This window comes from Pavona decussata, unplaced genomic scaffold (genome assembly GCF_977016875.1).
Source record: "Pavona decussata unplaced genomic scaffold, jaPavDecu1.1 SCAFFOLD_102, whole genome shotgun sequence".
Lineage (NCBI taxonomy): Eukaryota > Metazoa > Cnidaria > Anthozoa > Scleractinia > Agariciidae > Pavona > Pavona decussata.
Genome location: NW_028145517.1, coordinates 7,847,497 through 7,861,985, shown reverse-complemented (window position 1 = coordinate 7,861,985; position 14,489 = coordinate 7,847,497). Strand labels below are relative to the sequence as shown.

At 40.2% G+C, this 14,489-nt stretch overlaps 1 protein-coding gene across 1 annotated transcript; it reads right to left on the bottom strand.

Moving 5' to 3' along the window:
* Positions 1–743: 743 nt before the first annotated feature.
* Positions 744–13,705, bottom strand: LOC146472057 (ATPase family gene 2 protein homolog A-like). Its single transcript, XM_085120622.1, has 14 exons — positions 13,402–13,705; positions 11,435–11,556; positions 9,271–9,313; positions 8,132–8,169; positions 7,823–7,902; positions 7,435–7,493; positions 6,661–7,296; positions 5,889–6,018; positions 5,155–5,338; positions 4,598–4,791; positions 3,721–3,958; positions 3,228–3,311; positions 2,177–2,356; positions 744–1,333 (listed from the first exon to the last, which is right to left on the bottom strand). Exons 1-14 carry the CDS (start codon positions 13,589–13,591, stop codon positions 779–781), a joined length of 2,733 nt encoding a protein of 910 aa, XP_084976748.1. The 5' UTR covers positions 13,592–13,705; the 3' UTR covers positions 744–778.
* Between the last annotated feature and the right edge of the window lie 784 nt (positions 13,706–14,489).

The following is a 14,489-nucleotide window of genomic DNA, read 5'->3' as shown; positions in this document are numbered from 1 at the left end:
ACAGAAACGAATAAATGAACCAACCTCCCTAACCCCTCCGGTGAAAGAACATTCCTTCCATCGATATTTTCGCAAAACCACTCCAGGAAAGGAGAGAGCGATTCGCAGTCGAATAACCATTCGAAATTGTCCCCTTCAAACTCATTCGCCAAGGCTTTGGGATAGCCAATTCAGTATACTGCCTTCAGAATCCTCTTCTCCTGATTCATTCCATCTGGAATTATCTCTTACACAAAGAGAACGTATTAAAAATGTGTCAATTTCGTTCAACTTTGTTGGGTTGTTGTGCTCCTTATGACGGCCATTTTGGATTTCCCGCGTTCTTTTCCAAGTTGGTCTATTACGCATGACACCTAGTGGTTATCAAGCCTCGACCCAAGCCTCCCAGTTTGTTGTCCGTTTTTCGTGAAAATTTCCCCCAGCGGAGGGTAGAGGGTACTTAGCAAAGGCCCCGTCACGAGGTCCAGACTGTTATCCTTTTACATACTATTTTTGACCTACAGTACTGTATGTTGATACGATCAACATGAACTTGATGTCGATATACCAGAGTTTAAATAGACTACAGTATAGGAACGAGACTATTTAATACTTGTGTACCAGTTATCAGGAGCGAAGAAACAAATAAATTAAATGAAATGAAATGAATAAAAGAGCCGTGTTGTAAAGGCTCGAAGATAGATCGAGACACATGGGCTGAGTTGACGGTTTGTAAGTAGGTAAACCAGACAACGACATTCTAAAATGCACTTTTTGTAGTAGTTTTATTGAGTATTTATCAAATAGAATGGATGCCGCTCTCATTCTGGTACTTTTTGTATAGTTCAATCAACTCCGTAGAAGTTCTCGGTTTCACCGCCATAAAGGCTGCATCGAAATGTCTCCTCAGCACTTTACTGGACTCGATATCTTCTTGTAAAGCCGCTAACGCCGCTTCTCGACACAACGCAGAAATTTCAGCGCCTGAAAACATTTCCGTTTTCTCGGTGAGATCTTCTATCACCACATCAGCACCAAGGGGTGTCTTTGAAAGATGAATTTTAAAAATTTCTTTCCTAGCTTCTCTGTCGGGGAGTGGTACATACAAGATTCTGTCGATCCTTCCTGGGCGGAGTAAAGCCTTGTCAATCATATCTGGACGATTCGTTGCTGCGACCATAATGACGTCTTTCAGCGTTTCCACGCCGTCTAGCTCCGTCAACAATTGCGTTAAAACGCGGTCGGAGACGTTAGAGGCGCCATCGTCTCCGCCACTGCCACGCCTGGCCGCGAGGGCGTCTATTTCATCAAAGAAGACGATGGATGGTGCTGCAGCGCGGGCTTTTTGGAAAACCTGGCAAAATAAAGACACGAGGTCAACTTGTATTTCTGAGGTGAATTATAAGGGGTAGACAGATCGAGTATCATACATGAATGGTGGATCAAAGAATTAACTCGGCAGTGAACCCGTGAAATTTATATTTAACAATTAGACGGCGAGAAGGAGGTTTCTATCGGCTGATAGTTGGCGAGGGGCGAAGCCCCGAGCCAACTATCAAAGGCGATAGAAACCAAGAGCGACCCGTCTAATTGTTTTAGCATACCTCAGTGATCGATCTATGAAGGAAAAAAATATTTTTATTTCATAAATTTTGATATATTTGTGCAATGATGCATGCTAAATCGCGCGCGCTCTGACAAACTGCCGTCTATCGATCGATAGACGGCACCTGTGTAGCCAATCAGATTGCACGTTACGCATTAGCGCTAGTAAGGAAATAGGAAACCGCAAGAGGCAAAGAAAAAAAAACTTCGACCTCTGCAGGAATCGAACCCACGACCTGTAGCTTTGATCAACCATTACTCTACCAACTGATCTACGAGGCCAGACAGGAGCAAGTCAGACAGACAGACAGACAGACAGACACCAAAGGTAGAGAGACACATGGACAGACAGATGACAGAACACAGAAAGATTGACAGCAGTCAGGCAAACAGCTAGACAGAAAGAGCAATAGGCTGACAATCAGATAGACTTTGATGGAAAGATTGACAACTACACAGAAAAAGAAACAGATTAAATTACTAGACAAGATGATAGACGGAAAGATAGACAGACAAACAAACAAACAGAATGATTGCCAAAACGCAGACAGTCAAACGGACGGAACGGAGACATTCTGTTCACGTAACTGACCTGTCTGAGGGCTCTCTCTGACTCGCCAACCCATTTACTAAACAGTTCCGGACCCTTTACAGCCAAGAAGTTGAGCCCACTCTCTGTGGCCAGCGCTCTTGCTACAAGTGTCTTACTGCAGCCTGGAGGACCGTACATCAGGATTCCCTTGGGAGGCCGGATACCTAGCCTCTGAAATGCCTACCAAAAGGAAGATTATCAGTTGACAATTGAATATTGCTATTACATTATACAATATCCAAGACGGGAAACCTTCTTTAAAAGTTCCACTAAAACGAAATCTTCATTCAGCGTTATTCAGTTCCAAATTTTGAAACACTGTTCACATAAATTTTGAAGATTATTTTTTATTGAACGTTTTCTTTCAATTTTAAAATGTCTTGTTTTAGGAGATATACGAAAAATACCACAGAGGAAAAGGAAGACAAGGCAATTCAGTTGGAATTGACACAAAAAAAATGTTTCATCGAAATATACAACAGCTTGATTTTAGTAAAAAAGAAACATAAAACAAACGGCTCCACAACGCGTCACTTTTCTTTTCAATTGTCCCATCGGTGTGTGTTAGATTTCCTTATTTTAATAAGAAATGAATGTTTAAAAGTTTAAACGCTCATCTCGTTTTGGAGACATTACCTATATTCGCTCCGTGGAAATGAATCGTTCAAAGCAGTGAACGGTTGATAACTTCCTAATTTTTCACATCGGACACGGGGAGCAGGGTTGGCGCAGTGGAATGATTGCCAAAACCAATGTGGCCCGGGTTCGATTCCCGGACTCGGCGTCATAAGTGGGCTGAGTTTGTTGGTTCTCTACTCTGCTCCGAGAGGTTTTTCTCCGGGTACTCCGGTTTTCCCCTCTCCTCAAAAACCAAGATTTGATTTGATTTGATTTGATTTGTAATTAGCTTTCTTGGATTGTAAAGCGCCTTTGATCATTTAGATGTTAAAGGGCGCTATATAAGTATTAAAATTTAATTTTTAAAATTTAATTTAATTTTAATTTGAATTGATAAAAAAGTTCACCTCCGCGCAATTTGAAGTCGGCTTACCTCTGGGTGTTTCAGTGGCCATTCCACGGCTTGTTTTAGCTTCTGTTTAATAACAGCGTTCCCTCCAATGTCTTCCCAACGCACCTTAAACAAAAAATAAAAACAACATTCTTACCACAAATGATCAACAATATCAGAAGACACTCCTCCAGTTGGAATCTGTTCTTATTTTTCATGAAAATCAGCAAAAGTTCTAAATCTCGCTCTCCCTTAACCTTCAACTCGTTACACTCAACTAATCTCGAGGGCGGTCAGCGAATTTAAACCATCGTTCCCTTTGACCATGTAAAGGCGCGTTCACACGAGTTAAAGTGTGCAAACTCGTTTTGGCAAATACAAGTTAGCACGTGTGAACGGCACAACATCAATTGACAAAAATTTTGTCACAATGTTGGCAACAAGAAAAACAACCAGCAAGTAAGCGATTTCAATATCAACTATGTTCGCTCTTCAAAAGTACGCTGAAAGAAGATCTAGACCAGGCCGTACTCACCTTAGGAACATCAATGGCAACTTCACGCATAGCACTGGGTCGAACCTGTGTGAACGCGGCCACGATGTCTTCTCTAGTGACCAAAAGGCGCGCTTTCATGCTTTCCTCCCTGGCCCTGTCATCAAAGGATGATGTCACCTCGTGCTGCGCTAAGCAGCGTTTGAATGACATGAGCCCGGCCTCCTTACACACAGCGGCAAGATCTGCTCCTACATAACCATGGGCCATGTCAGCAAAACTAAAACAGCAATGGCACAAAAGGCGAGCTTAGCAACGTGCAACATGAAAGACGTTTTCATGCTATCACAATAAGACCGGCTTGGAAATGGCACTTTTCGTATAAATCCAATTAAGTGAAAACCATTTCAGAATAAAAAGTAGCGAGATTAAAATGGGGTAGTCGCTTACGAGAGGTTCGACTGTACTTTATCAGGTAATGCAGCACTACGAGTCTAAGTGGCCCACACAGCTGGGCCGAGTTGTTTAAAGCCTGATTAAGCCAATCCTGGATTAACGTGAAGTTTGATTCGAGTTTAGTTACTAACCAATAAAGATTCTTCAAAAGATTTTTGTCCCTCAATTTTGACTTAGACTTTTCTTTACCATTAGCTTAAAATCAGCTTTTAAAAACATTTTTTAACGAGTGAGATGAAAACCTCGGTTAACTTTAATCGTGGATTAGTGTTAATCGGCTTTCGAACAACCGGGTCCTGGAGCTTAACACAGTTTCTGCAACATGAAGCAACTAGGAGGAGTATTGTTACTGCCCCAGGATGAGATGCTAGACGGTCCTCAGTACTATATTGAAACGATTCTTTCATCACTAATAACATAAGTTCCTTCCAAGTTTCAGCATATTAGGGTTGTCATTTATCACCTGGTGAAGTCTTCTCCTGTGAGGCTATGCGGCACAGTCCTTAGAAGCGTTCTTAGAATATCTTCACGATCACGAGCGTTCGGAATCCCGATCTCAATCTCTCGGTCCAGTCTCCCTGGTCTGCGGAGGGCTGGGTCCAAGGCGTCTGGGCGGTTGGTGGCTGCCAATACAAGCACGTGACCAGACGAGAAATTCTGTGAAACGGAAACCATGGCGGAAATGAGAAACTGAGAAATTGAGTTCAAAAGAAAAATTATCCAAAAGAAAGATAAACAATAATCCTTTTTGGCCAGAACCCTTCCCTTGTTTACTCAAACTTTAAACTCTTAAGTTAAACTCAAACTTTTTTTAACTGATTCGATATTACTCGTCACTTGCTTAGCTATGTATCTTGTTTGCAATAACTATTTACTGCCTGCCATGTACGTGTAAAAACGGCTCATTGTTGCATTAGCTTCCCTTCTCCCACTCCCCCTTAATACCAAGAGTGAATTAACTTAGCGTTCCCCCACTCCTCCCCTCCCCACTCCCTTAATACCATAAGTGGATGAACTCACCGCTGTATTAGCACCATCCATAAGAGTCAACAGAGTAGCCACCACTCTTTTCTCAAACTCATTCTGTACTTTGTCCCTTTTGGGACACAAAGCATCAAGTTCATCTATGAACACTATACTTGGAGCCTTCTCACGAGCCTCGTGAAATATGTCCCTCAGACGAGCCTCGGTCTCGCCGTAATACCTAACAAGACACATGCAGAGGTAAGCTTCTAAAATGGCAAAGATTCGTGCTCAGTACCCTTGTGGAAGTCGTGGGTATTGGATTTTTTATTTTAACAGCTCAAAACCTTTACACTTTGTAAATTAAACTGGAATTAGAGGAAATGCAATACTCTTAGTTTCTATTAATGACAAAAAATACACGAGCTAAGCTGGCATAGCTCAGACAGATCTAAACATGGTACAGCAAAATCGTAGGGTGCGTTCCTTTGGGATGATCCAGATCAGGATCAATGATGCAAGTTCATTTGGATCATGGTGCATCAAAAGAACTGAACAATCCACTTTGGGCAAGGATTCGTCGGTTCCTTTGATGTGCCATGATCCATATGATCATGGATTATTGATCCTGATCTGGATCATCCCAAAGTAACGCACTTAAGTTACAGCAGATTTTGCCCGGAGTGAAAATTGTTATAGAGGTATGACTTCTGGGGCTTAGACAGACTAAACCATGCAGACTTCTTATTGCAACATAAATTACCATAAATTATCCATTCTTGTAAACTAACCTGCTCAAAACGTCTGGGCCATTGATACAGATAAAGTGGGCACCAGATTCCTCTGCCACGGCTTGTGCAATCAGGGTCTTCCCTGTTCCCGAGGGACCATGGAGAAGCACACCACGAGGGGGTGGAATACCTGGCAGGATAAAAGTAACACAATTATTAGTCAAACAGTTTGGTATAAAAGGCAAAATCACAAGAAAAAGAGATTTGGTCATGGTAGATGGTGCATCAACCAGGTGGTGAATAAATAAAGGCTGTCAGTCTGTTTGTCTGTATTGGATGAATATTCCTGTGGCAGGTCAAGGAATAGAGCCAGGATATCCACACCTCCCTTTCAAATCTGTGTTTAGCAAGAAATCTCATTTTATTTTGCATGCAATGATGTATGGAAATGAGCTTCTTAGAAAGCAAGTTTATAATATATTATTAAGGAAAGTAAACAAATCATGAAATTTTAATTATTTTTTTAAAGTTTTAAGTTTGCACAGTGTGAAAGGTGACATTTGGATTCTTCCTGTCAAAAATCTCTGGACCTGTCTCTCTTCTCACACTGTTTAGTGGAAGACTTTTTGCCCTTTTTAATACGAAATTGATTCAGCACTTAGCAAATCAATACTGCCACAAACTGGAACCAATATTATATTCCCAGAATATTCATCAATATCAGCTATAACATAGAACTGAAGATAAAACAAATACGTTTCTATAATGGCATCATTCTATATTTCAACTGAATGATACGCTACATGTACAAGTAAAAACAGCCATCACTTACCGTAGTTTGTAAACATTTCAGGGTGTTTTAATGGAAGCTCTATCATTTCACGCACCAATCCAACTTGCTTCTGAAGTCCTCCAATAGAATCAAATGTCACTTTTCTCCTTGACGCATTATTTTTCGTTTGATGAGCGCCATGTGCGAGAATTATTAACTGTGTTTCTTCTGGCGATATGTAGTAGAAAACAGAAGAACAACTGTTTTGATTCAGTTGTTGTGATTCCAGACAGTTCTGAGGTTGGTGTTCTAAACTCAGCTGGATATCATGTTGTGGAGTATGGTTGTTTAATTTGTTAAGTTGCTGTTGATTTGCACCTTCACTGAGTTCCTTTTCACAGCCAATCGCAGGATGGACAGTGGATGTAGGTATCTCGTGACTACTTAAGTCATCACCATCATCATTACAAGACTGCACAATGTTTGTTGATGCGTTATCAAGCTTTAAAGATACAAGCTTGTTGGAGAGGTTCATAGCTGTACTGTCACAAGATGCCAATTTTTCATTTAATTGCATTGAAGATGTCAAGTTTTTAGTTGAATCGTAAGATCCTGTTACTAAAGTGACCAGAAGTTGTCTTTTTTTACCATAAAACTGAATTTCTACTTTGTGTCCAGAAGAAACAAACTGGTTACCTGTAAAAAAAATCAATAATTTATATTGCTTCAATCAGCAAAGTGTTAAAAAAACATTGTCTCTAAATAAAGTCCGTGGGACACATTTGGAAATAGAAGACTGAGGTTGTTGCTACCTGGTTGGCAGCCTATACTTACGCAGTTCATGAAGGCAATAATCAGTAAACATCTGATTTACTTCAAATTCAACCATCTCACTAACAGAAAAGAAAATCAAGATAGCAATTATTTCCCTTTTGCCTGGAGGTAATTATCATATTATTACACAATCTGAAACAAAAACAAATGAAAATAAGAATCTGACCACAAAAAAGTTTCATATTGTCAAACAGAATATTTCATATAAAAAAACATTATTCTTGGGAAAATCATGAGACATGAGACACAACTTAGTATTTATGAGAAACCTTTAACTTTTTTAATCCTTTCTATGGGGAAGAAAATTTTTTTTTAAAAATGAGTGATAAGTTATGAATTCATAGTAATATGTTTACAGATTAATAATAATTTAAATTAGTAATCTCACCACAACTCAAGTTCCACTCTTGCGGCGTGCAGACATAGATCCTTTACTGGACTAATACTGATAATATCCCCAGCTGAAACCTGACAAAATAGAGATAATAAACCCAAAGGACACCTAACAATAAATATACGAAGTTGATGAATTTTATTATTCTCAGCACCCTTTAGGCTTGCCAATGACCTCAAATTATCAGGAGAAATATCGATCATCATTATCAGATCCTTACTCCCCACATGGTGATGGCAATTAGGGTGGGATTAGGAAAATAACATTGGATGATGTTAAAGATCGATAGTAAACAGATCTTACCTGAGTATTCACAAGGGATAACGGTGTTAATGCTGCACCTGGACACAATGATAAGATCAGAGCACTAGTTTTACTATCTTATATTATATTATATTTTTGGAATCACCATGAATCTTCCAGGAGAGAACAGCTTTGTGTTTGGGATATTGAAATCTGAGAGAAGCAGACTGTTGACTTGTAAGACATGCATATGGCAGGAAAAATAGGAATAAAATAACCAGGGACATGACCGTTGTGGAGCGCAATGGAATATATTGATAGAGTCAACAGCTGAATTGGTTCAGGCACCTAATGCATACCAGTACAATAATTATTCTGTGGAATCCATCAGTATCCAGAGCATATAAAATGTAATGTCGGGAAACTAAGAATATAAGCACCACCAATAAAAATATTGTATAGACCCCTAAATATATCCCTCTAAATCTCAGACACTACAATCTTTCCAATAACGAACTAAAAAATAAGTTCAAGGACTCTTGGGCTATGCTAGTTTAAGCTGTTAGCTTAGTACTTCAAGCTGTCTTTACAATTTATATGACTTCTGAAAATAAGCCTCAAAAATGATTCCTGCATGATGGTAAAAGACAGAAGCACAGTAAGGACTGAAGACAAGGAAAACCAGGGTATGCTTGGGATCTTGACTAAATGTCTGCTTACAGGGGTTTCATTGTGCAGTTCCAGAAAAAATCTGTACCCGCCCTATGGAAGGTCATTGGAAATTCTCAGGTGAGGGGGGTCTTAAAAGTCAAAATTTTAGAAGCAAAGTATGAAGCTAAACTGGAATTTCCTAAGGGGATAAGGGTGTGAAATAAAAAAAAAAACCTTCGTGGGTGGGGGGAGTTTGGATATTTTCTGGAACCGCACATTTATAAGGGCAGGGCACCAGGTACATTGACCATCTGTGAACAAGACTTTGCCCAGCTTCTTTTAACATCCCTACCAACCTTTTCAGTAGAAGACCATATCCAAGTTAAGTATTCTACCCAGGTGCCAAAACCTCTTGCCAAACTGTTCAAAATCTTAAATATGAAACCCCTGCCTTAAGGGGTGTGTCCACTCTTGGAGGTTCTCACGATCAGAAGTTGGACTACAACAGCATTTATACAACAACCAACACAGATGTATGTTAAACTTACATTCAGGTGTAACTCCTGTAGAAGGCCATGCTATGCACACAATCTGATCAAAAGAACATTTATAGAAAATATCCTGATCAACATTCATGTAAAAGAAAGATGTCCTGCTGTCGATCACAAGGTTAGCAGCCATAAAGAAGTGGTGGATCCTAAATTTCATATAAAGACTCAAAGTACTTCTTATTAAGCCCATTAACCCTAATATCAAAGAACAAATATTCCTATCTTGTCCCCATACTTTTCTTATGAAAGTACTGGGCAGAAGTTATTAAAATATCAAGAAAATTTGCCTTGGGTGATCACATCCTTAATTCTCATGACCTCAGGGGTTGAATAAGCATTGATACTTACAAGGAGGAGGATATAAGACTATTATTTATTATTATTATTATTATTATTATTATTATTATTATTATTATTATTATTATTATTATTATAAGGAGAAATTTGATGCTGATCACTTTAGGGCTTACAGGGCCATAGCCAGAAAAAAATAAAGACTGAGGCAACATCCATGGTTGAATTCCCCGCCTAGCAATTTAGGGTCTTTATGATGATTACGTTTAAACAAAACACTGAGATCGAACCTTATTTGACAAAAATTCCGCTAAGAGAACGAGGTGATGTTTTTTTTTTTTTTTTTTGGGGGGGGGGAGGAGGGGGCTATTAAAATGCTACTTTAGGGGCTCTGTGTTCTTGTATGCAGCTGTTTAATGTGTTTGTTGGCGGTTTGTTTCTATAGGAAGGCCTTAGATAACAACGACCTAATCCAGGTTTGCCTGACCAGAGGTTTCGTAAAAAGAAGGGTTTATTGGGGGGGGGGGGGGGTGCTCAGTCTCGCAGGCTCATAAAACCTGGTCTCGGCAGTTCTCATTTGAGGATTTTCGTTTCTAAATGGCAACGAAGTGAGCTGTTAAATGCCAGCGCGATTCTCCTCTGCCCACTAGCATCCCACTGCTGTAGAGGCTCAAGCGGGTCCACAGGGATTTCGCTGTGGACATAAGCTAAGGCAAGGCCATTCAGCCTGTTAGAGCCCATCGATGAACGGCACCTGGTCTTCAACCTGCGGAGAGCGCTTAAGCTGGGCTCGCACAAACAGCTTCCTGTACTTGGTGGCGCTGCCGCCTGTCCGGTTTTTGCCGCTACAACTTCTTTCCGACCATCTCCGGTGGCTTCTTCACTGACACCACCATCTCTACTAGATGGAATGAAAGACAAAGTTGTTTCGCTGAATACTAGTAATGCCAAAACAAGGTTAAATTTTGGTTCGATTATTGAGAAGAACAGAAAGCAAGTTGTGAGAGCAACTACTTTCCGCTTTCTTTGAAAAAAGCTGTTGATAGAACGCTGCATTTTAATAGATTTTTCTCACTCAGATCAGAGAACACAGAAGACTCGAGAAATGGCGGGAAAACACATGAAAACAAGGCAGTTTTCTTTGGGAAGCCGCTACCTAGTTAGCATGAATTTCTGCTTAATTTTTCTCATCTGTAATTCAGGGCACTGCCTGCTTCGCGTTATCATTCAACATAATATCATTGTAACCGCCGGAGGCAAACACTTTTATTCACGCAATTTATTCTAAACTCTTTTCACTTTGTCGACTGCCCGGGAGGGCTGAACATTGTAGCTTAACAGTGTTACTGACGAGGCGAAGAAGATTTAAAATTGTTTTGGTGCGTTTAGACGAAACTTCCAGAGGAAATTGCTAGCAGACTGTAGAAACTGCGGATAACTACGCGAAGCGCGTCTCGTTGAAAGTTCAACGTAAAATGAACAGAAAATGTCATTTCAGCAAAGTGTCACTTGCAAAATGCAAATTATTAACCTAAATTCCCGTGCAAAAACAGGCCCAAGGGAATACTAATTGAGGCCACTATAACAATTGGGTGTTAGATCCAACAATCATGTTGCGTTAACATTTTTTTTTTACTTATTTAACTGTTTGTGAATTTGTCAACAATGACTGAGGCAAGTGCCTCGGTTTGCCTCATACTGGCTACGGCCCTGGCTTAAAGGGTTCATTTTGTTAATTTGCAGATCTAGGATCATTGATCTATTGTAAAGTTACAGTGAGTATATTATGACTAGTATTTGTTTAGCATTAAAAAATTCCATTAAGTATATTTATACCTTTAAATACTAGAAAATTCTAATCATTTACCTTTTGAGACTTTTTCACTGATGTCACCAAGACCCTTTTTCCAATGGGCATATGGCACTCTCTCATCGTGTTGATGTTGAGCAATATAACATCGTTTCTAGAAGACAGTGGCAACTTACTATCTGTTAACCAAAGAAAGAAATAATCTTGAACAGTTAACATTATGATACACCATCACGACCAAAACTGTTCAGAAACTTATATCTCTTTTTTCTTATTTCCATAAATTTGCATCGAATATCTAGATAATTTCTAACATTAGAAATAACACAAAAAATTGGCATCTCTATCAAATTCCTGGGCAAAATTTCCGCACAGTGCCATACATAAATTATGTGAACATTTTGCAACTCAACCTCTATTCACACTCGCCGTTTTTGGAAGAGTGTTAGTATGACTGTGGGGTATGCATAATTAACACATGGGGCTGTGCATGTGCGGAAATCTTTTGATGTCTGCCCTAAGGAGTAAACAGATATATTTCTGTTTCCAAAGAAATTTTTCGATTATCCTTCTTCCATCAGAAGAAGGCCAAGCATGCTACCTGTCTCCCTCCCCCTCCCTCTCCCCCCCCCCCCCCCCGCTGTCTCCCTACCCCTACTCCCTACAAACCTTTCACAAGTTGGCATTGAATTTTGACAGCAAACAGATAAAAGCTTTTTTAAGGACGTTCGCGCTTATTTTTTATGCGCATCTTTAGTGCGCAAGTAACGCACACGCCACGCAATGTCACGCGCAATTCATGGTTGACGATACACGGAGGTAAACACACATGTCGGCCGATGTGACAACATTAAAAAGGGGAAAAGGGGGAAATTCATTTCCGTTGCACAGTTTTAAAAACGAAAACTCGACGTGAAACGATTAGACGGGTTAAGGTTGCAACAAAAGAAGGCGTTGATACGGTCCTGCGGCTATTTCGCGCCAAGAGATTTATATATTTACTTGACTCTCGATATAACAAAATAATTGAAATGCAATACTTTATGTAGTCTATTCGTCAAACGAAGTCACCTTTAAGCTTTTTTAAGTTTTGATAGTAAACGAGAAAGTCTTACCTTACATGAGAGCAATTTTATTGATCACCAATCCCGTGTACAATCAATCTCCACATACCCATTCTAGGTAAATAAATAAGCTTACTTCTCACATTTTCGCCTCGCTAACGGCTACAGATGCATTTTCTTGGCATTGGCTAAACAGCTGTATATGTTTTGAAGGTAGAATAACAATAAATAACTTCAACGATCAGAATTTTGACAGCACACTCGAACGAAAACATTGACTCGAGCAATCATTGTGAGCTGTGCATGATGGGATAGATATCCCTGTTTAGGTTCCAGTGCTTCTCTGACCTGTCACGCAAAAACGTGACTTTGGAATCTGTCACCACAGCGGCTAGCTTCTCTTCATTATAACTCTCTTAGATGTCTGGTGACCCCCACTTTTTTTTTCAATTGATCACTTTCTTTATCGATTGTCTACGTTTTAGAGAAAAATGAAAAAAATCTATGGGGCAGAAGTTTGATTATTTTCTATTTTTCTCTCCACGCGCCATCGAATTACACTCTTTTTTGTCTGTGTGACGATCGCGAATGTCCTCTTTGAGGGCTACATTTAATTACAAGGATGACACCAGTTGGACTAATTTACGAAACATATACGCTTAGATAAAATTTGACTAAAATAGTTTGTCTCCAGTTACTCATCTTGAATATTTTAAACTTAAAACTGTGGAGATCATTTTGAGTTACGAAGGCCCAACTTTTCAAAATCAGGGTATTTTTCCAGCGCTGTATCTCTGAAACGAAGTCGGTGACCCCCAATTTTTTTTGCATTTCTGACATCAATAACTTATTAGCTGACCATACCTAAAGTATGAAAAAAATCTGTGGGGCAGAACTTTTTCGCGCGAACGTCCTTAAATAAATCATTCAGAGATTTTGCTGCTATTTTTGAAAACTTACCTTGCACTTTTTTGTGATTCCTCTCCACAACAATAGCGTGGAGGCAGCCATCTTGAATGAAAGCGTGTTGGGAAGATTCGAGGGCTGAACCGCTTTCGCATAAGGTCCTGTGGTCACTAAGGTGGCGAGAATACAACAGCCTGCCACATAACTCGCATAACTGCCAGCTATCTTGCTTTTTCTTGCTCATTTCAACCGCACATGTGTGCGAACGAAGTTTGTTTGATCGCAAATGAATGATACTTACATCAATTAGGAATTGAGTAAAGATAATCCGCTGATAGATCGCGGAAGTCTAATCCAACTTCGTCCCCAGGGTCTTCTCTGCTTTCGAGACCCGGGCTGGGGGCTGGGGTCAACCATTTTATACTCGTGAGAATTTTAATCTTTCACTAATTTTTAATTCAAGATTTTTCTTTGCTTTGTTCCAGGATGCCGTGCACGATTTTCTTTTGTTTTTGCTTTTTTTTTGTGCGAGTGCCAAATCTAGTGAACATTTTGCTTTGCGATATCCTCAAGTCGATGATGGTCGATGATGATGTCACCAAAGACAAGTGACGTACTGTACAAAGTCATAAAAGACATAAAAGGTCTTGAATATCGGGTCTTGGAGACCGAACACCGAAAGGCGCACACCAGGGGCCTTTAAAGCCGCGGCCACACGAGCGATTTTTTGGTCGCGCAGGTGATGCGATTTTTTCAAATTTTGTCGCGTAGCCAGCGCGAGAGGGTGGCTACACGAGTGACAAATTCTAGCGAGTTTGGCGACAAATTGAAAGCCGCGTGAATAGCATACTTCAAGAGACCTGGCGCTATAAACAGACCGAAGGCGGACGGCACTTTTGGACCGTCCGAGGCGAGGATATTGTTTTTCGCCTTTTTGCATTTTCTTCTTGACGATAAAAAGCAAACGAAGGAAGAAGAAAATTAAGAAAAGGTCAGGGTGGGTCCGTTCGTGGCTCGCAAAGAGAAAGGAACAGAGATTTTACCGTCAACTTCGGGCGGAAATTTCAGTCGTTGATATCCCGGCGCTTCCCGAGCTATTGCGGATGACGAGGCTTAGTTGCATGGTGGCTACACGGGCGCTA

What these genes read in the sequence shown, in the direction of transcription:
- LOC146472057 (XM_085120622.1), bottom strand. Translation starts at nt 13,591, where the DNA reads ATGAGCAAGAAAAAGCAAGATAGCTGGCAGTTATGCGAGTTATGTGGC. An exon ending in GGCCCAGACGTTTTGAGCAG is followed by an intron (nt 5,339 to 5,888) that starts GTTAGTTTACAA and finishes GTGTCTTGTTAG; the next exon opens with GTATTACGGCGAGACCGAGG. An exon ending in ACAGGAGAAGACTTCACCAG is followed by an intron (nt 3,959 to 4,597) that starts GTGATAAATGAC and finishes TTGCTGTTTTAG; the next exon opens with TTTTGCTGACATGGCCCATG.